At 39.9% G+C, this 16,090-nt stretch overlaps 1 protein-coding gene across 1 annotated transcript in view; it reads right to left on the bottom strand.

Moving 5' to 3' along the window:
* The window catches only part of unc5ca (unc-5 netrin receptor Ca), a 172,286-nt gene that overhangs the window by 81,108 nt on the left and 75,088 nt on the right, over positions 1-16,090 (bottom strand). Inside the window, exon 2 of the mRNA XM_054610704.1 lies at positions 2,702-2,938. Within this exon, the coding sequence (XP_054466679.1) occupies positions 2,702-2,938 (237 nt within the window). The remainder of the gene's footprint in view (positions 1-2,701; positions 2,939-16,090) is intronic.

The following is a 16,090-nucleotide window of genomic DNA, read 5'->3' as shown; positions in this document are numbered from 1 at the left end:
AGCTGCGTATGATGTCAGTAATGAACATTGAGAGATGGGAGGAATAATAGAGAGAGGAAGGAAGATAATAGATGCTTATTGTAGATACACATACATCATCGTTCACATTTTACTTAAAGAAAGGCTGTGAAAGAAAGAAGTTCATCTCACTATGTAATACTCAATGATTTCAATCAACTACTCGTGTCTATAATATAGATATAATGTGCAGGTGTTTGTACCTTCTGAGACAAATCACCTAGAAGGCACACAAACATTGGATTTTATTTGTCTCTGTAAGTCTATCTGAAATGCAGAACCTCCTCAGGGCACATCATGTTTCTAGTAGATAAAAAACAAGGATGATGGAGATGGCTGAAAGGAAAAAAGTAGAAAAACAGGTGGCTGGGTAAACCAATCAGCAATCAGGAGGCTTTTTTTCTTTTGCTCTGCTGTGCGCCATGTCAGGACAGTTAGATCCACTTTGGAACACCAAGCAAGGGTACGTTTCTTCCAATAGCTTTGTTTTTGTTTTTTTACTTCTGTGGTTCAGCTCCTATACGCGTTCTTCACCTCCTAAAAAAATTCATCTTTGTGATGCGAGAGATATCTGTGAATTTGCAGTAAATTATTCAAAAGGTTGTATACACCAAGATGTTGCTGTACTGAAGATTGGAAGTTAAAAAAAATATATATATATATAAAAAAATATATATAATATATAATATAAATAAAATATATATATATATATAAAATATATATATATATATATATATATATATATATATATATATATATATATAATATATATATATACATAAATATTGGTTTGCAGCTGTGATTGTTTTCATGTAAATATCAATCTACACTGTGACTTCCCATTCGGAAGTGTGAGTTTTGTTCTAAAAGTTCTCAAATTCTATTCTACACCATATTAACATTCATATCTATATTACTATTTGCTGCTTCACCTCCCTCATATTTACTTCCTGGAGGTTTCGTTACATTTATTCTCATCTTCCTCGACTATTCATGTGTGACAGCTGAACCAGGGGGAACATCAAACTGTACTGCTCAGTTGTTTCTGTCTCTATCTTGGATTCAGAACTATAGCAGACCCACTCAGCAACCAGGACACCAATGAACACAAACACACACACAGTTACTGTATGTACACACAGCAGAATGTCTGGCTCCAGGGCCTGCTTTGTAATACAGGAGGAGATCTTTGGTGGGCAAGTCGATGTGTCACAATGGGTTCAGACAGAAGCAACAGTTCTGATTCCTCCCAATTGTGGTGCAATATACAAACACATACAAATATCAAAGAGAAAAAAATATGTTACGCATTTTTACTCATTTCAAAGAAACGGCGAGTCAACCACTGACATGCTGACCTGTGCTACTGTTGACTCCGCTGTGTAGTTCCTTCAGCAGACAAACAGTTTCAAACAGTTTTTAGCCACTGTTTAATCACTATCTCTGGGGACTCTGGGTCATTAACAAGCAGGTGGAGACCCATAAGCTGAGCTCATGTCAACCTTAAGTCTAAAAAAACAGGTTGTGTCGGTCTTTGTCATCCTGCCAAAGCAACAGCATGATTCATCATTAACCAGCCAGCAGAATAATACAGTGTGCTGTCAAGTGACAAGCGTGGAACTGGCTGCCGTCCAGTACATGACCGGGATCCTATTAAACTGTCCTGTGAACATCGCAGTACAGCCATGGCGCTGGTGCAGCTGTGTACACCCGTCTGACATGTGACCTAGCTTTCAGCACAAACAGCAAACATCGGAATAATGGGTTTAACCTGTTTGCTTACAGTTCACCAGTGAGGCTACCTGGGAAAAATGTTGGCCACATTTTTTGGATGTGTGACAATTTGATATCACACAGAGCCCAATCTCATCATCATCAGGCCGTTAAAAGAGATGCAGGCTAAGAGGTCATCTTAAATTGAGAGGGGAAGAAGGGACTGAATTTTATTTTGACCTGTGCACCTTTGATTTATTACAATCTGATACCGACACACAAAGCCACCTCTATCGTCTGTATGACACGCACTACTCTTTAAAGTAACTGCAATGTAAACCCAATATTAAACACTCTGAGAAAATGTTCTGGAAGTGTAAAGATGTAGTATAAAGACAGAAAAAAAGCCACACAGGGTGGGAAGGAACGCTGATGGATCAAACATACGCAGGACTTTCAGGAGGTTGGTTATTGATTGAAATGAAAACATTAGCCATGTTTTTACTGCGCGTGTTGCAGCGTATGAAAAGTAAGAGTAAAACATTTGTTGTAGAAATAAAATGTGTATTTAAAGCATGTATATTGTGCTTTGTTTCCACCCACTAAGATGTTTTCCATTAAAGTGCCAACATCAGCCGTTCATTCATGCAAATCTACACATATGCTCTTTTGAACAGTGTTTTTTTTTTTCTTAAAACAGTGCTCCTCTGTGTGAACTAGCATGCAATTAACTTGTCAGTGTTTATTTTTTTTGTGCCACCCATGTCTGTCAGTCAAAAGTGTCCTGACAAACAACATTTTTTGACAGTCTTGACTGAATACCCGCTCTGCATGGCAGTTTTCTTTCAATGTCTTTTCCCGTCCATTTTTTTCAATGAATGATCTGAGTCGTCCATTTTTTTTGCACTCAGAAGGGATATGCGTATATGTTTGTGTGTACGTGACGGTGTGTGAGCAAGACTTCACTCACCTGAGTTTTCGTCCACCCTCTCCTCCACAGTGTGGTCCTTCTGATGGACCCACTCACTGTTGCACTTGAAGTAAATTTGCGTGGCAGGCGTCGCTTTGCAGTAGAGATTAACAGGTTTATTCTTGACAATGTAGCCTTCATCGGGTTCGAACAGGAAGTGAGGTAAGGGCTCCGGAGGGTCGGAGGGAAAGGTTTCCGGGAGTTCGCTGAGACTCAGGAAATCATCCTCATCTCTCACTGTGGGAGGAGCAAAAGAAAGAAAGGTGAGAATTATGACAGTCACTGCTGTATTTTCACAAATATACAACTCAGTTGGTCTTTGTTTTATCAACTTGCTTTGAGAACTAACAGGGACAGAGGTTGGTTCAGGGAGAATATGCTGCTTCTTTCATTCGTTCCTTATTGTTTTCGGATACACAGCAGTGAGCAACATAGCCCGCTGAACTGAGTGTGTAAAGGTCAATGTCGTACTCATTTGATCACTAATAACCTCCACGTCTCAACCTGGACACAGTACAGTTTTCTTCAACTGAGCCATAAAATGCAGAAATTGAACAGCCCCTGATTGCCGTGTCCATTTGTGGAAACCTTGTGGCCATCATGATTTCGCTACACAGAGACGTGCATTATGGGTAACCTCAGAACCCAGAGGCTCACAGAGGAGCCAAGGCACACACATCCTAAATCTCATCAACACATTGTGTGGATTTACCTTCCCCCAGGGGATTCAGATACATTAATCACAAACAAACTGAAATTCCGTTGTGGTCATCAATGTTAGAATAAGTTTGCACAGTGGATATAAAAAGATGTATTTGTACCATCGACTCCTGCCTCATTACTGTCTGAAAACCATTCCTTTTGTGGAGCAATACATATTTGGAGAGAGCAGGGTTAAATAAAAGTGGATGTTGCACCACAGCTAATAAACTATTTGGACTCTGGCTCTCTGTCCCCTTATGCTAGGTTGAGTTGTTATTGATCAATAGTGCTAATTTATGGGTGAAAGTTCCCTAAAATTGAATAAGACATAAATATTTGCACTTTGTACATAGCTGGTGAATCCACTAGTTACTGCGATTCCATTCAAATAAGTTTGTGTTGCAGAGAAATTGCGCAGTTTTCAAATCAGGTGTTACAGGGCCTTGAAACTAATAAAAAAACCAGAAACCAACACAAGAACTTTTCCCTCCTCCAACCTGCTATCTCTCCTCCACTGTCCTTTCAGTCCATCCAAACTCCACGCCCACCCCGTGGCCTCAATCAAAGGGACACTAAGAATGTTTTGTCACCAGGTTCCCAAGGTCACCAAAACACAGAGGATTACAAGAGCAGGTGGGAGGGACAGGAAGGGGCCTTTCTTTCTTTCCCTCCAATAGACCCAAATGCTCACAAACACAATGCACATGTATTAACAGTTCATCCACACACACAGTTTCATTTGGGCCGTCTAGACCCTCTTATATGTGTGAATGTGCTTCTGTGTGTGATTGCCTCACCTGGAGAGCTCTCACACATGCAGACATTTTTTAATATACAGAACTTTTTTGACACCGCTTCAAGGTTTTTCATACCTAATGTGTCAATGCTACAGTCACACATAAACACTCCTAAAAAACCCAAACACACAATATACAAAAACACAGCAACAGATAATTGTGCATTTATAAGCCTGTGCACATACACACAAACACATTCCTGTTCCCTAACTGTGTGTGTAGCCCTTATCTTTGAGAATAGCAGAGTGCTGTGGGCTACGAGCTAAAAGCAGCTTAGGTAAAACAACAAGACACAAATAGGGGAAAATGAGTAGGCAGCATGCCCACTTTGATGTCATGAGGCTGACATTTTCTCTCGTAGTTTTGCAATTAGTTCTCTGAGAGTATGAAAATTGGTAGATGTTTGTACAGCATAATTTCATTAACTGGGAAATTCTTCCCACTCTTGGTTATTTATCCAGTGTCATTTCTCTGTCAGTCTCTTTTTTACTTGGTGCACTGCATTCCTATTGCTATTTCTCATTGCTTTATGTCTCTCCACCACTCTGCTTTACACCCTCCTACCCCTCCCTCCAGCTTTTCACCTTCACTGCGCGCCCAACACCCGTTCTCACCCTCATATGTCATTCAGGGAGCTGGGGGTGGGGGCTTGGGGGGCTCATTGCTCTGAAGCGACAGCTATAAAATATTGATTGGCACATGAAACATGATAGCCAGAGAAAAGGGTGGGTGTGACAGAGAAAAAGGGGAGCGATGGAGAGAAATTGTCTGAGAAAAACTATTTTCCATCGTTGCCTCTCCGGGTCTCTGGTCTCCAAACTTGTTTTCCCCTTCCTCCTTCCTCATAAGCCTTCTTCCTTCCTCTTGCGTCTCCTCCTCTTTACACTGCTCTCTTCTGATCTCCTGACAGAGTGAATTACTGATCCTAACAGCCCACCTCATAAACGTCTTGCCTGAATGCTGTCATCAGTAATGGATGGCTGTAGCATGAACAATGTCCAGGTTCGATTTACGCCATGTAGTAAATATGTACTGGGGGCAAAAAAAACACATTTATTCCCTTGCTCATGCCTTTAGGCCTGCCCACTGCAGGAAACCCAACAAATAAATGTCTGTATATCAGCTAAGAGTGATGTCATCAGAAGTGGCCAATCATGTTCAAGTGTCAGTGTCGATATAAGCTGATCTATCATGGATAAAGAGATTGATGGATAAATGGCAGAGGTGAAGAAAGAAGAGAGGTAGATAAGGGAAGAAAAATAAAATGAAATTGAATTATATCATTAACATTAGTGAACATGATCTGAAATGACGAAGTCTGTAAAACCAACAAGGAAGAGTAGTCAACTTATCTGCATACATTTGGTTCTGGGCGGTAGGAACATGTCTGTACTGGTGACATGTCTCATCTAATATTCTTAACTATCTCAAACAATGTATTCATTTAACTCCCAATATTGTTACTGGTAGGGTCTGTGCAGAGCTGGCAGGATTGTATTTTTGCTGTGCTACTTTGGGGGAGAGTGAAAGAGGGAGATATGGCGGATGCTACCAAACTTTAAAGAAAAACTTCCACCCTTGATCCCACTTAACAACAATGCTGATCCCTAACACTGTACCATCTTTTAAAAACAAGTATTTTCATGACTCTGAGGCTGAGAAATTCAGAGGTATGCAACCGTGCGTAAAGCCAGCCATATAGGGTCAAAATGCCTTGTGGGTAAGAGTGTGGGTTTGTGTATCTCTGTAAGTGGTCTACGATGTTTATCAGTGCGGTAGCCGTGGAAATCATGAGATCATACTTCTTACCCTCTTATCAGTTAGTTAGAATATGCAGCAGCTGTGAAAACATACATGCACACAGAGGAACAGGCATTCATACCAAAACATATACCGTAAATAAACGCATACTTTTAAAACCATTAACCCCTTATCTTTTCCTGCAACCACTTTTACCAACATGTACGCACACACACACACACACACACACACACACACACACACACACACACACACACACACACACACACACACACACACACACACACAACACACAACAAAAAACACAAACGAACAAGAAAACGAAGCTGGAATGATCCTATTATATCTAGCCAAATTACACGAGATAGATGCATGCAAATAAAACTCAAAAGTGTAAATTAATGTGTGCACAATAGACAAAAAGAAAGACAAAACACATGGGCTCACATATTTCAATTTTTTTTTGCTATATCTCTTCGTCTTAGAGTCTCTCCTTTCAGTCTCACAAACACATACATTCATTGTTCAATTCAATACAAATACCCATTCTTGGTGCTCATGTTACCCAGAACTCCTGCCCACAGAATGTTCCACTGTCCTTTAAGAGAATAACAAATAGATTTTATAATTCTTTCTTTAGAAAACCTTTTTTTTTTTTTTCCTAACAAATCATTAGGGATTCAATGCTTTACTCTTCCCAAATTAAATTATTCATGCTTTGAAACAATAGCTATACAGTATGTGCGTGTGGGTAAGGTTTTGTTTACCCAGTTTTACCTTAATATATACCTGTGAGTTAGACAAGTTCTACACCGATAAAGTCTTTATTGGAAGGAACAGTTATTGAGATGAGCCTTTTCAATCTTAATAATAATGGCCTTTATTTCAAGTCTTTACTGGTAATTCTTTCAGCGGTGCATGCCACTGTATTTTTGCAAAGCCTGCTTTACTAGGAGTTGTTTTTGTCTTTGTTGCTAGCCCAAAAGAACAAATCAAATCTCTCTTTGGAACAAGTTCCATTCACAGTCTGTTATGTAAATGTGTTACAGAACCAATGAACACAAACTGTGAGGGAAAAAAAACCACTTCCAGTGATCAAACACTAACCTTCCTATCTTTCATTGTTTTTACGTCTCCTTCATGTATCTCAAACTATTTTTCTTCTCTTTTCCTCATCGAGAGTTGTTTTCAGATGATAAGTGGTTCCTTATGGTGATAAAGGAGGACCAGCAAAGTTATGCAGGTATTGTGCGGGTAGTGCATTTCTCAGAGTCAATCTGTTTATAAAGATGACATCAAGTTGAACTACTTGACATAGCATGCCAGTGAAATAAACACCACGTACTGGAGAGTCATATCCCTTTTGAAACAAGACACCAGACAAACACGCATCATCTGCATCAATTGGAAACTTCATCAGGCGCATATCCTTAATCTGCACTTTGTAAAAGCCCCATTATTGAGGAAACAAGCCGACATGCAAATTGAGAGAACTCAATCGCTCCATTACATTTGCCCAAGTAAAAGTTAAAAGTAGTAGTAGTAGTAGTAGTAGTAGTAGTAGTAGTAGTAGTAGTAGTAGTAGTTGTTGTATTAACTTCTAAATCATATCTTTAAGGCTGTCTTCTTGTGTTTACCAGAGAAGATTCTTGGAAATGAGTCTTTCACCTTGAAAAAAACGTAATAAAATGACTGATCGACTACAGAAATCTTAGACTAAGATTTAGACTAGTAGACTAATTAGTAACTAAATACTAATTAAAAGACCAAATAGTCGTCTAATCGACTTAGAGGGGGCAGCCCTACATATCTTTATGAAGATTATCATGGTCATCATGAGTTATTGATTCATCTCTAAGGGTAATTTCTGATCCTGTAGTTTGGGCTTATGTTGTGATGAACTGTTTTACATTGTGTTGTTTCTCATATTTGGTTGTAATTTTGTTGTCGTTTTTTCGATTGAACCTAATACAAACGAACATCTGCAATGTTTCACACGGGAGAGGAGGTACTGAAAGATTGGGTGGCTAACGGTGATGACAGAAATAACCCTGGGAAGATATAATGTGGCACAGCACGCTCCTTGTCATAGCCGATTATATATCCACCAGGCTTTCAGGGTGATATTAGGCAATTCATTATAGTAGGGAGTACTTGAAAGCTAGAGTATCTCAATGTGGGAGCAGACTGTGACAGCTGGTCGGCGTCCTCTTACTTCATCATGTGTGACATGTAAGGCCCCAGCTAAAGCCTGGGACTAGATTTACGACCCTGCCGGCAGAGGGGTGACTCTAGCAGGCCACAGCTGGCCTTAGTTAAGAAAGAGGCAAAGAGAGGAATAAATCTGGGGTATTCTGGTCGCTTAGTGGTTATGATGCGTACAATATACTGCAATTAAGTCTATACAATGTGAAGAATTCTTCATAGTACATAGCCTCCTTAGCTAGGGTGAGGTTTGCATATAAGGAACAGGATAAAAATGGTTAGAGAAAAATATGTAAAAATATAATATGGTTTGTCCTTATATCCCTTTTCTCCTGTAGTCAGTATATTATTTAATTCCGTTACTATCTATAGTAGCTTTCACATGAAGAAACAAATAACATGACAAATAAAGTTTTGATATTCGACATTTTGTACATGTTAGAGAGGTATCACTGCCTGTTGAAATGTATTCATACATTGACATTGTGGTGTAAAGCACATGAATTCACCGTCTGAATAATTACATTAGAGCCAAACACACACCAACAGACACAAACATTTGGCTCCAGACACTTACAGTATATCAATAAAAAAAACCTCAGAATGCACACAAACACACACACACACACACACACACACACACACACACACACACACACACACACACACACACACACACACACACACACACACACACACATAAAAGTGATTGCTTTGACATGCATATTTTATCTATTCCCAAATTATAATTCTGTACATTGCTTTTCCTCCAGTTATCAGGTCAGAGCACAGCCAAAGAGCATATTAGTGTGTGTGTGTGTGTGTGTGTGTGTGTGTGTGTGTGTGTGTGTGTGTGTGTGTGTGTGTGTGTGTGTGTGTGTGTGTGTGTGTGTGTGTGTGTGTGTGTAGAAGGAGGGCTATCATGCATTTTTAATAGGTGTGCTGCAAGTCTATGCAATAGTATACGTTTATGCATTTGTATGTGCATGTGTATTTATTGATAGTTGAATAAAAAGTGTATTTTGTACATCTGAATATATGTAAATATACAGTTGGTGAGTATTTAATGTCCTACAGCAGCGTTAGGGGGATATAAAGAGGTCAGTATGAGTCCATAATAGCTTCAGTCAATCGCTATGGTCTCTTATCAATTGTCACTTGAGTGTGCTTGTGTGCGTTTGCACAAGTGCCAGCATGCATGTGTATTTCAATGCATTGTTTCTGTTCTAATTACCTCTATCCAGTCAATACAAGTCTGTGTTATGACTTAAACATCATGCTTCAATTTATGTATTCATATGTGCTCAGTTACTGTTCATTTAGTGAGATTTCGTTTAGTTTTTAGCTGTGCTAGTGGCACGGCTAGAAGGATGGCTTGTCAGACGGTCGGCCGACCACTTTGCGCTGGACTGAAATACTTCAACAACTACTGGATGAATTGATATGAAATTCATGATCCCCAGGGGAATAAGCATACTGACTTTGATGATCTCCTGCCTTTTCCTAAACCACTTTTTTTTTTTCAATCTTTGCTACAAACTCCAATTAAGCATACTAATTATTTGCCAGAAATGTCAGACAACAAGCAAACACATCAATGAGGTTAGGAGTTTCTGTAACACTCCAATGAACTGAAGGATCAACAAAAGAGATTTTGGTTAAAAGCCGATTTAGCTAATGAAAAGGATCTGAATCTCTTTGTATCATGAGGTCTAAAAACTCCAGATGAAATGGGAGTTATTAAACAATGAAAGGGATGAATGAATAAAAATATTTATTATCAAGGAAAAAAACAACAATCCTCTACTGCACTTGACTCGAGGCATAAACAGCATCGCGGGCGTTGCTTGCTTGAGAGTCAGGTTGAAACTAGCACACTCACAGTTGGACATACATCACACGTATTTGCATTTGGGCACAGTCATTTTTAAGGACATGCACAGCACAGGAGCAGCTGATGAGTGGGTGTTTGCAGGTAGGCAGTGTGAGAGCACTCAGTTGCTATTTTTCATGGCTGTCTCTGCCAAACATTACATGCACACTCAGACACACACTTCACAGGATTTTATGTGCATCGACGGTAGTCCTGAATGACAACTGCTGCATCTATTGTTAGTTCCTCCATTATTGTACAGCTTTTGCTTTCTTCCTCTATTATTGTCTTTCCTCTTCCGCTGTCTCTCTTTTCTCTTTGTCTTACTATCTCCCCTCAAGCATGTTTCCTTGCTTCTAGCATCTTTCTGCATGTGATCTTTTCAGCTATTTTTTCTTTAATCCACAAGATTTTTGGAAAGCAGCTTCCTACACTCAGAGTGAGAGAGTGGCAGAGTAAGAGGGTGTACAGTATACTGCTCCAAAGGGACAACTGGGGAGAAAGTACGCCTCGTTTGACCTGAAATGACTGTTAAGCCCGTGATATCTCCAGTTTCTGTGGAGCGAGTCAGCTTAGGCGTACTGATACACCTCACTGGACAGCACAGGATGGTCCAAAGCGCGGGCTAATATCTGATTCCTGTCTTTCAAGGTTGAGCACCAAGCGATGAGGCTTTGGTTACATTTTTTCACTCAATACGTGGGTAGAAACCTAAATGTCGATCACGACGAGGCCAGCTGAGAACCAATCTGTTTAGGTCCTCGGCTATGTTTTAGGTTTTAATTCCACCTGATCCTTCTGAACTAGGTCACTGGTATGCCAGCCAGTAATGGGAGGCAATTTAGCTCAAGTCTCTTCCTTAAACCTCTGTTCAGTTACTCCAGATGAAAACAAGACTACACCCATCTAAAAAAGTGAAGACATTTGTCATATTAGATTTTCCATAACAAGCCCAAACAAACTCACAAGAAAATACTTATGCGTTTCTTTTACCAAACTTTAAGGATGGCAGTTTGAAAAATCATCACAAGAGTAATGCGCAAAACTGTTTCATCACAGGGTCTGTCTGAAAGTGAATAATGCAGAGATGTTGCATAATAACAAAGAAACGCATTCGGGTGGGACAGAAACAGATAAGCTAACAAGGAGAAAACCACATGTACAGTCAGGGTGAAATAATTGTAGTCATTTCACAATCATTGAGAGACGTTATCAGCTCTGTAATGCACAAGTCTCACTTTGTATTACTACACAAGCCACACATATCCACATACAGATGGAATATCTCATTCATATGCATAGTCTTATGTAAGCTTGTGGGGGTACAAACTTGTGCGAGCTGCTGTGTAATGTTATCTTCCAGATGGATTTTGTCTCCCTTACCCCAGGCCTGAGGGAAATGCAAGGCTTCGCTTTCATTCATGTAGTACTATCACAGCTCAGTATCGCTATTAATACAAGCAGCCGGCGCAGGGCAGTGCATTAGAATATCAAAACATTGGCTGGGGAAGAACTTCTATTTTCAGGGAGATAGGATAACGTTTTTCTGGGTGGCTGACGGCTGATAGTTGCTGGTCGTTGGTTGTGTGTACATTCAAGCTTTATGATCCACATCTCACTAACCACCTGGCTCTCTCACCGCATTCACCGTGTGTGTCGGCGTGTTTTCCACCTGTCAGTATCTCGATATGCAGGTCTATCTTTTTATTAATGATTACTTTTTTTTCTATCTGTAGAAAAACGTCACTCCGCACCCTTTTCATCTTGGTCCGTGATGTCTTTCCTGATTTCTTTAGAAAACCACGTTTTCTTTGCACCTTTCCCTTTTTTTCCTCTGTTCCTTGCAGCCTAGTTCCACTCTCCTTTTGCTTTGGAGAAATGGTTCAGCCATCCTTCTCTCTTCAGCCACTTCCCCAGGGATGAATTTCACAGCAACCCCTACCAAACCAGCCACTCTTTTGCAAGACTACATCTCCTCTTCCTGAAGGTTTTCGTCATTTTATTTTCTTCTGCTCTTTTGTGTTTCTATGTTTTCCATCCTTCCTTTCCCCTATCACCTATATCCTCATGCCAATTGCTTCTTATTGCTCCTCCTGTTTCCTTCTGAAGGGAATCAAAACACCATGCTGAGCCCAGTTTATTAGATTATCTATTTGGTGAAGAAAAACTGGTACACACACACACAAGCATACAATAAAATAATAACGATGGCCCTCAACTCAAATGATAAAGAACAGCTTACAGGCTTATTTCATTTGAAGATTTTCCCATATTTTGGCTATTTCATTCAGGGCTGAAGATAAAATTGGATCAGACATTTCACTGCTTATGCCTTCCTCCATCTGGAGGCTCACTGTCTCTCTCTTGCCTTCTTATCCCTCCTCTCTACCGCCTCTCCTTAAAACCCTCATGCTTTCCGACCGCAAGACGCTGTTTCTTTCCCTCGCCTAGCCAAGCTATCCTTCTCCCCTGCTGTCTTCCTCTCCTCTTCTCAGTCTTCTCTCTATCTCTTGCTCTGGCACCTTTCCACACTTCCTACTCTCATCTTCTATCCCCATTTCTCACCTCCCCATCTTCACTCCTTCCCCAACACTTCGCCTCCCTGCTTTGCTCTCCGGCATCTTTTCACTCATTGCTCCCCTCCAACCTCCTCCTTCTTTCAGCCTTCCTCTCTCCTTGCTCCTTTACCTCTTCATCCCAAACACTTCTCTTTTTTTCACCATCTAACTTGCTCTCTATACCCCCGCTTCCTCCTTAGGACACTATAAATAGAGCCTCAAGGGGGTTTCATAATGGACTTCTGCCTCTGACCTTATTACAGTCACATTACTGACCATACTTCGCTCTCTTGCCTTCTCTCTCTCGTGCACACTAACAGACAGTAAACAATTGTTTATCCCATCCCCTCCTCTATCTCAATAATGCACATGCCCCCTTTACTCAAAACTATGGCTCTAGATAATAAATACATTTTTACCTAACACCCCATTCCATCTTTTTCGTTTTGTTCTCCTACTCTTCACCACAGCTTTTCCCCATACCATTTATTTTCACCATTATTCTGTTATGTGGATCCCACATTTTGTCAAAATTAATTTCCTCTTTAGCTTAACAAGATTTGACAACATTTGGGATTTGTTGGTGTAATATGCGTCTTCTCCAAGGTTTTTCTTTGCACCATGAACAACAGCAAAAAGAATGTTAATTTGTTCTTGAGCTAACATAAAAACACATCATTAGTGTTGCATCCTTCCTTGAAACTAGCGGACTTGGTTGCAAGCTAATGAGCTAGCTCACAGCTACTGTTACATATTTGGTTTAATGATGAATGCCGGCAGAGCCAGCATGCCATTTTGGAACCCTGGTGCCAACTTGGGGAATTTTGGTGGGCCAGGGTGTGAGCCAAATGAGGAAGAAAAAAATGAAAGTCCTAAATGTCAAGTTACTCCTTTGACACCATCTCCGTTGTTTTGGCCCCATTTCTGCCTGATCCTCTGCTTCCAGAGTCCTAATTAACTTTTATCTTTGGTCTGCTACCCTCACAAGTACTACTCTCTGAAATGAGCAGTGATCAAGCTTGTGGGAACTAGAGCAGTGGTTACTGAGCAGGGGCGCAACGATCTCAAGAGTGAGGCTGTGTGTGTGTGGGTGAGAGAGAGATAGAGAGAGAGCAGGAGAGAAACAGCCTCTTTCTATTTTCAGCCTTATTTTGGTCAAATCCGAAGCATTTATGAATAACACAATGGGCTTTGAATTGGTTTCATCTGCCTCTGGGGCTAAAAACATTCCAAACCCATACGAAACTGAATCACTGATAAATTCAAAAAAAAAGTGACAAAAAAATTCAAGAGGGCATGAATGAAACCTGTCATGGAGGTTTCACAGTATGTCTCAGCCCGAGCTCAACATGACCTGAAGCTATCAACATACTTGAGCCGGGCTCAGACCTAAAACATAAATCTTACTGTGACACATTAAATGTCACAATTTGGTATGATTTCGAGTAATTCAATTATACATTGATTTACACTGATTACATTTACATTCTCCTTGTCTCATTTGATCTTGCGGCCAACAGGTTATGACTTGCCAGCTACAGTTAACTTTGAACGTGTTGAATGTGAATCGCAGGGTTTGTTATTTAAACCCTCATTTGGAGAGGTGATGAAGATTTGGGAAACATCTGTGAATGAAAAGCACAAGATATCATTTTAATGTGAATTTTATTTTTTTCAGTTTTGGTCCAAAAAATGTTGTTCTGACTAGGGGCTGAATAAATTGGCTCAGATGAGGCAAAAATTTGCCTTTTTTTACAAAGATGAATTGAAAACATTATTTTATTTTTTTATACATTTTTTCCCAATTGACACTACATGAGTAACATCAATATGGTATAAGACATTTTACTGGTACTGGATACACATGAACTTCATACATGATTCATCACATGAGCTGTGTTAACAGTATATTTGCTATTCATAGCAAGCACTTTTGCAAGAACATAAAAAAATGATTTCTTACATATAGTTCAACTAAGATGGTTTAAACATTAATCAAAACATGCTCCCTCCGTGTTCTTGGTGCTATAAACAGTACTTGTGAGCACAAACATAGTTCCTGGTTCAGCAGCGGGAATGAGTACATTACGTAGAAGTGTCCTAGTTGTTCACTCACACTTAAATTAAAAAAAGCCTCCAGTTCATGGCGGGCTTCTCCACAGAGAAATACATAGACTCATGCTAGTGCGGGTTGGCACGCTATAGGAGCGCCTGCTCTGTTGTGTCATTGGTTTGTTGACTGGTGGCTGATCGCTAACCATTTTGACATGTGGCCCAGATGCAACCCATTGATGCTGGTGAGCGCACAAACAATGGTGAGGCTCGAAGGCACGGGTATACAGTTCAAAGCTTTGGGAGACTTCACAAGCTCAAATGGCAGCCGCCGGTGAGACTACAAAATGTTTTTAAAGGAGCAAGAGGAATAATGAGTAACTTCTGCCAGTAAAGTCTCTCCACCTTGAAGAGAGATCTTGACTTTATTCTGAAATATTTCCCTTTTTATCTTTCTAAAGCACTTGGGGCGGTGTCATAAGTGTGGGGGCGACCATCCTTAAAAAGGAACAGGGTTGAAGCCCTGTGGCTCCTTGTTTTTACACTCCTCAGTAAGGGCTGCTCTATGGCTGATGCTTTCTGTGATGTCTTTTTGGACCTGGACAGATCAAAAGATAACATTTATGTAGTAAAAAAAGTTCAACTCAATTATTTTGGAGAAACCAAAAAGTCCTAACTGTGAATATGAAATATTAATGAAAAACAATGTCCATCAAAGTGTTTCTAAAACAGAAAAAGGAAGGAACATTGAAGTCGTTTAGAACAAGTTCCTTTTCTACTTTTTTCAACCTTGAGATTGTTATATGAGACCTGAATTATCTCTCCCTAATCAATGTAATATTGATAAAAACACTCTCACCACGACAAAAGTCATCCCGGCACAAAACAAATGATTACTTCTGTTTTTTACCATATGAGACAGCATTAACCACAGTTAAATCAAAAGGCCATGACTTCAGGTAGAGAAAAGGCTAATGTTCAGGGTTGTTTGTACATCACTTAACATTAAGTTAACTACGGTGGTGGAAACATGGCTAGAGGTTGTGAGTTCAATCTCAGGTGATTCAATTTTAGGATTCATTTCCATGATTTGTTTCCATTAAGGCTATTCTGAAACACAGTATAATTCTATTAAACACAGTCACTCTGCGGTTAATTATGTATTTACAAATCTCATATTAGCTGGTCAGAAAATACATCACAGCCAAGTATGAAGTTCAGATTAAGTTCATATGGAAAAGAGCTAACTGTGTGCATCATTAACTTTTACTTGACTAGATTAGGGACCAGATTCTTAACAGACCGGCCATAGTGCTGAGGGACGCTCTGCATTAGTAACACATGGTCATACATAAACAAAAAGGTCAAGAGTTCAAATGTGGGAACAGTGAAGTGGATATTATTTCTTAAACATGTCCTCTGGCTCTAATCTATTCTTGTA

This window comes from Anoplopoma fimbria, chromosome 13 (genome assembly GCF_027596085.1).
Source record: "Anoplopoma fimbria isolate UVic2021 breed Golden Eagle Sablefish chromosome 13, Afim_UVic_2022, whole genome shotgun sequence".
Taxonomy (NCBI): domain Eukaryota; kingdom Metazoa; phylum Chordata; class Actinopteri; order Perciformes; family Anoplopomatidae; genus Anoplopoma; species Anoplopoma fimbria.
This window is presented reverse-complemented; position numbering and strand designations above follow the sequence as displayed.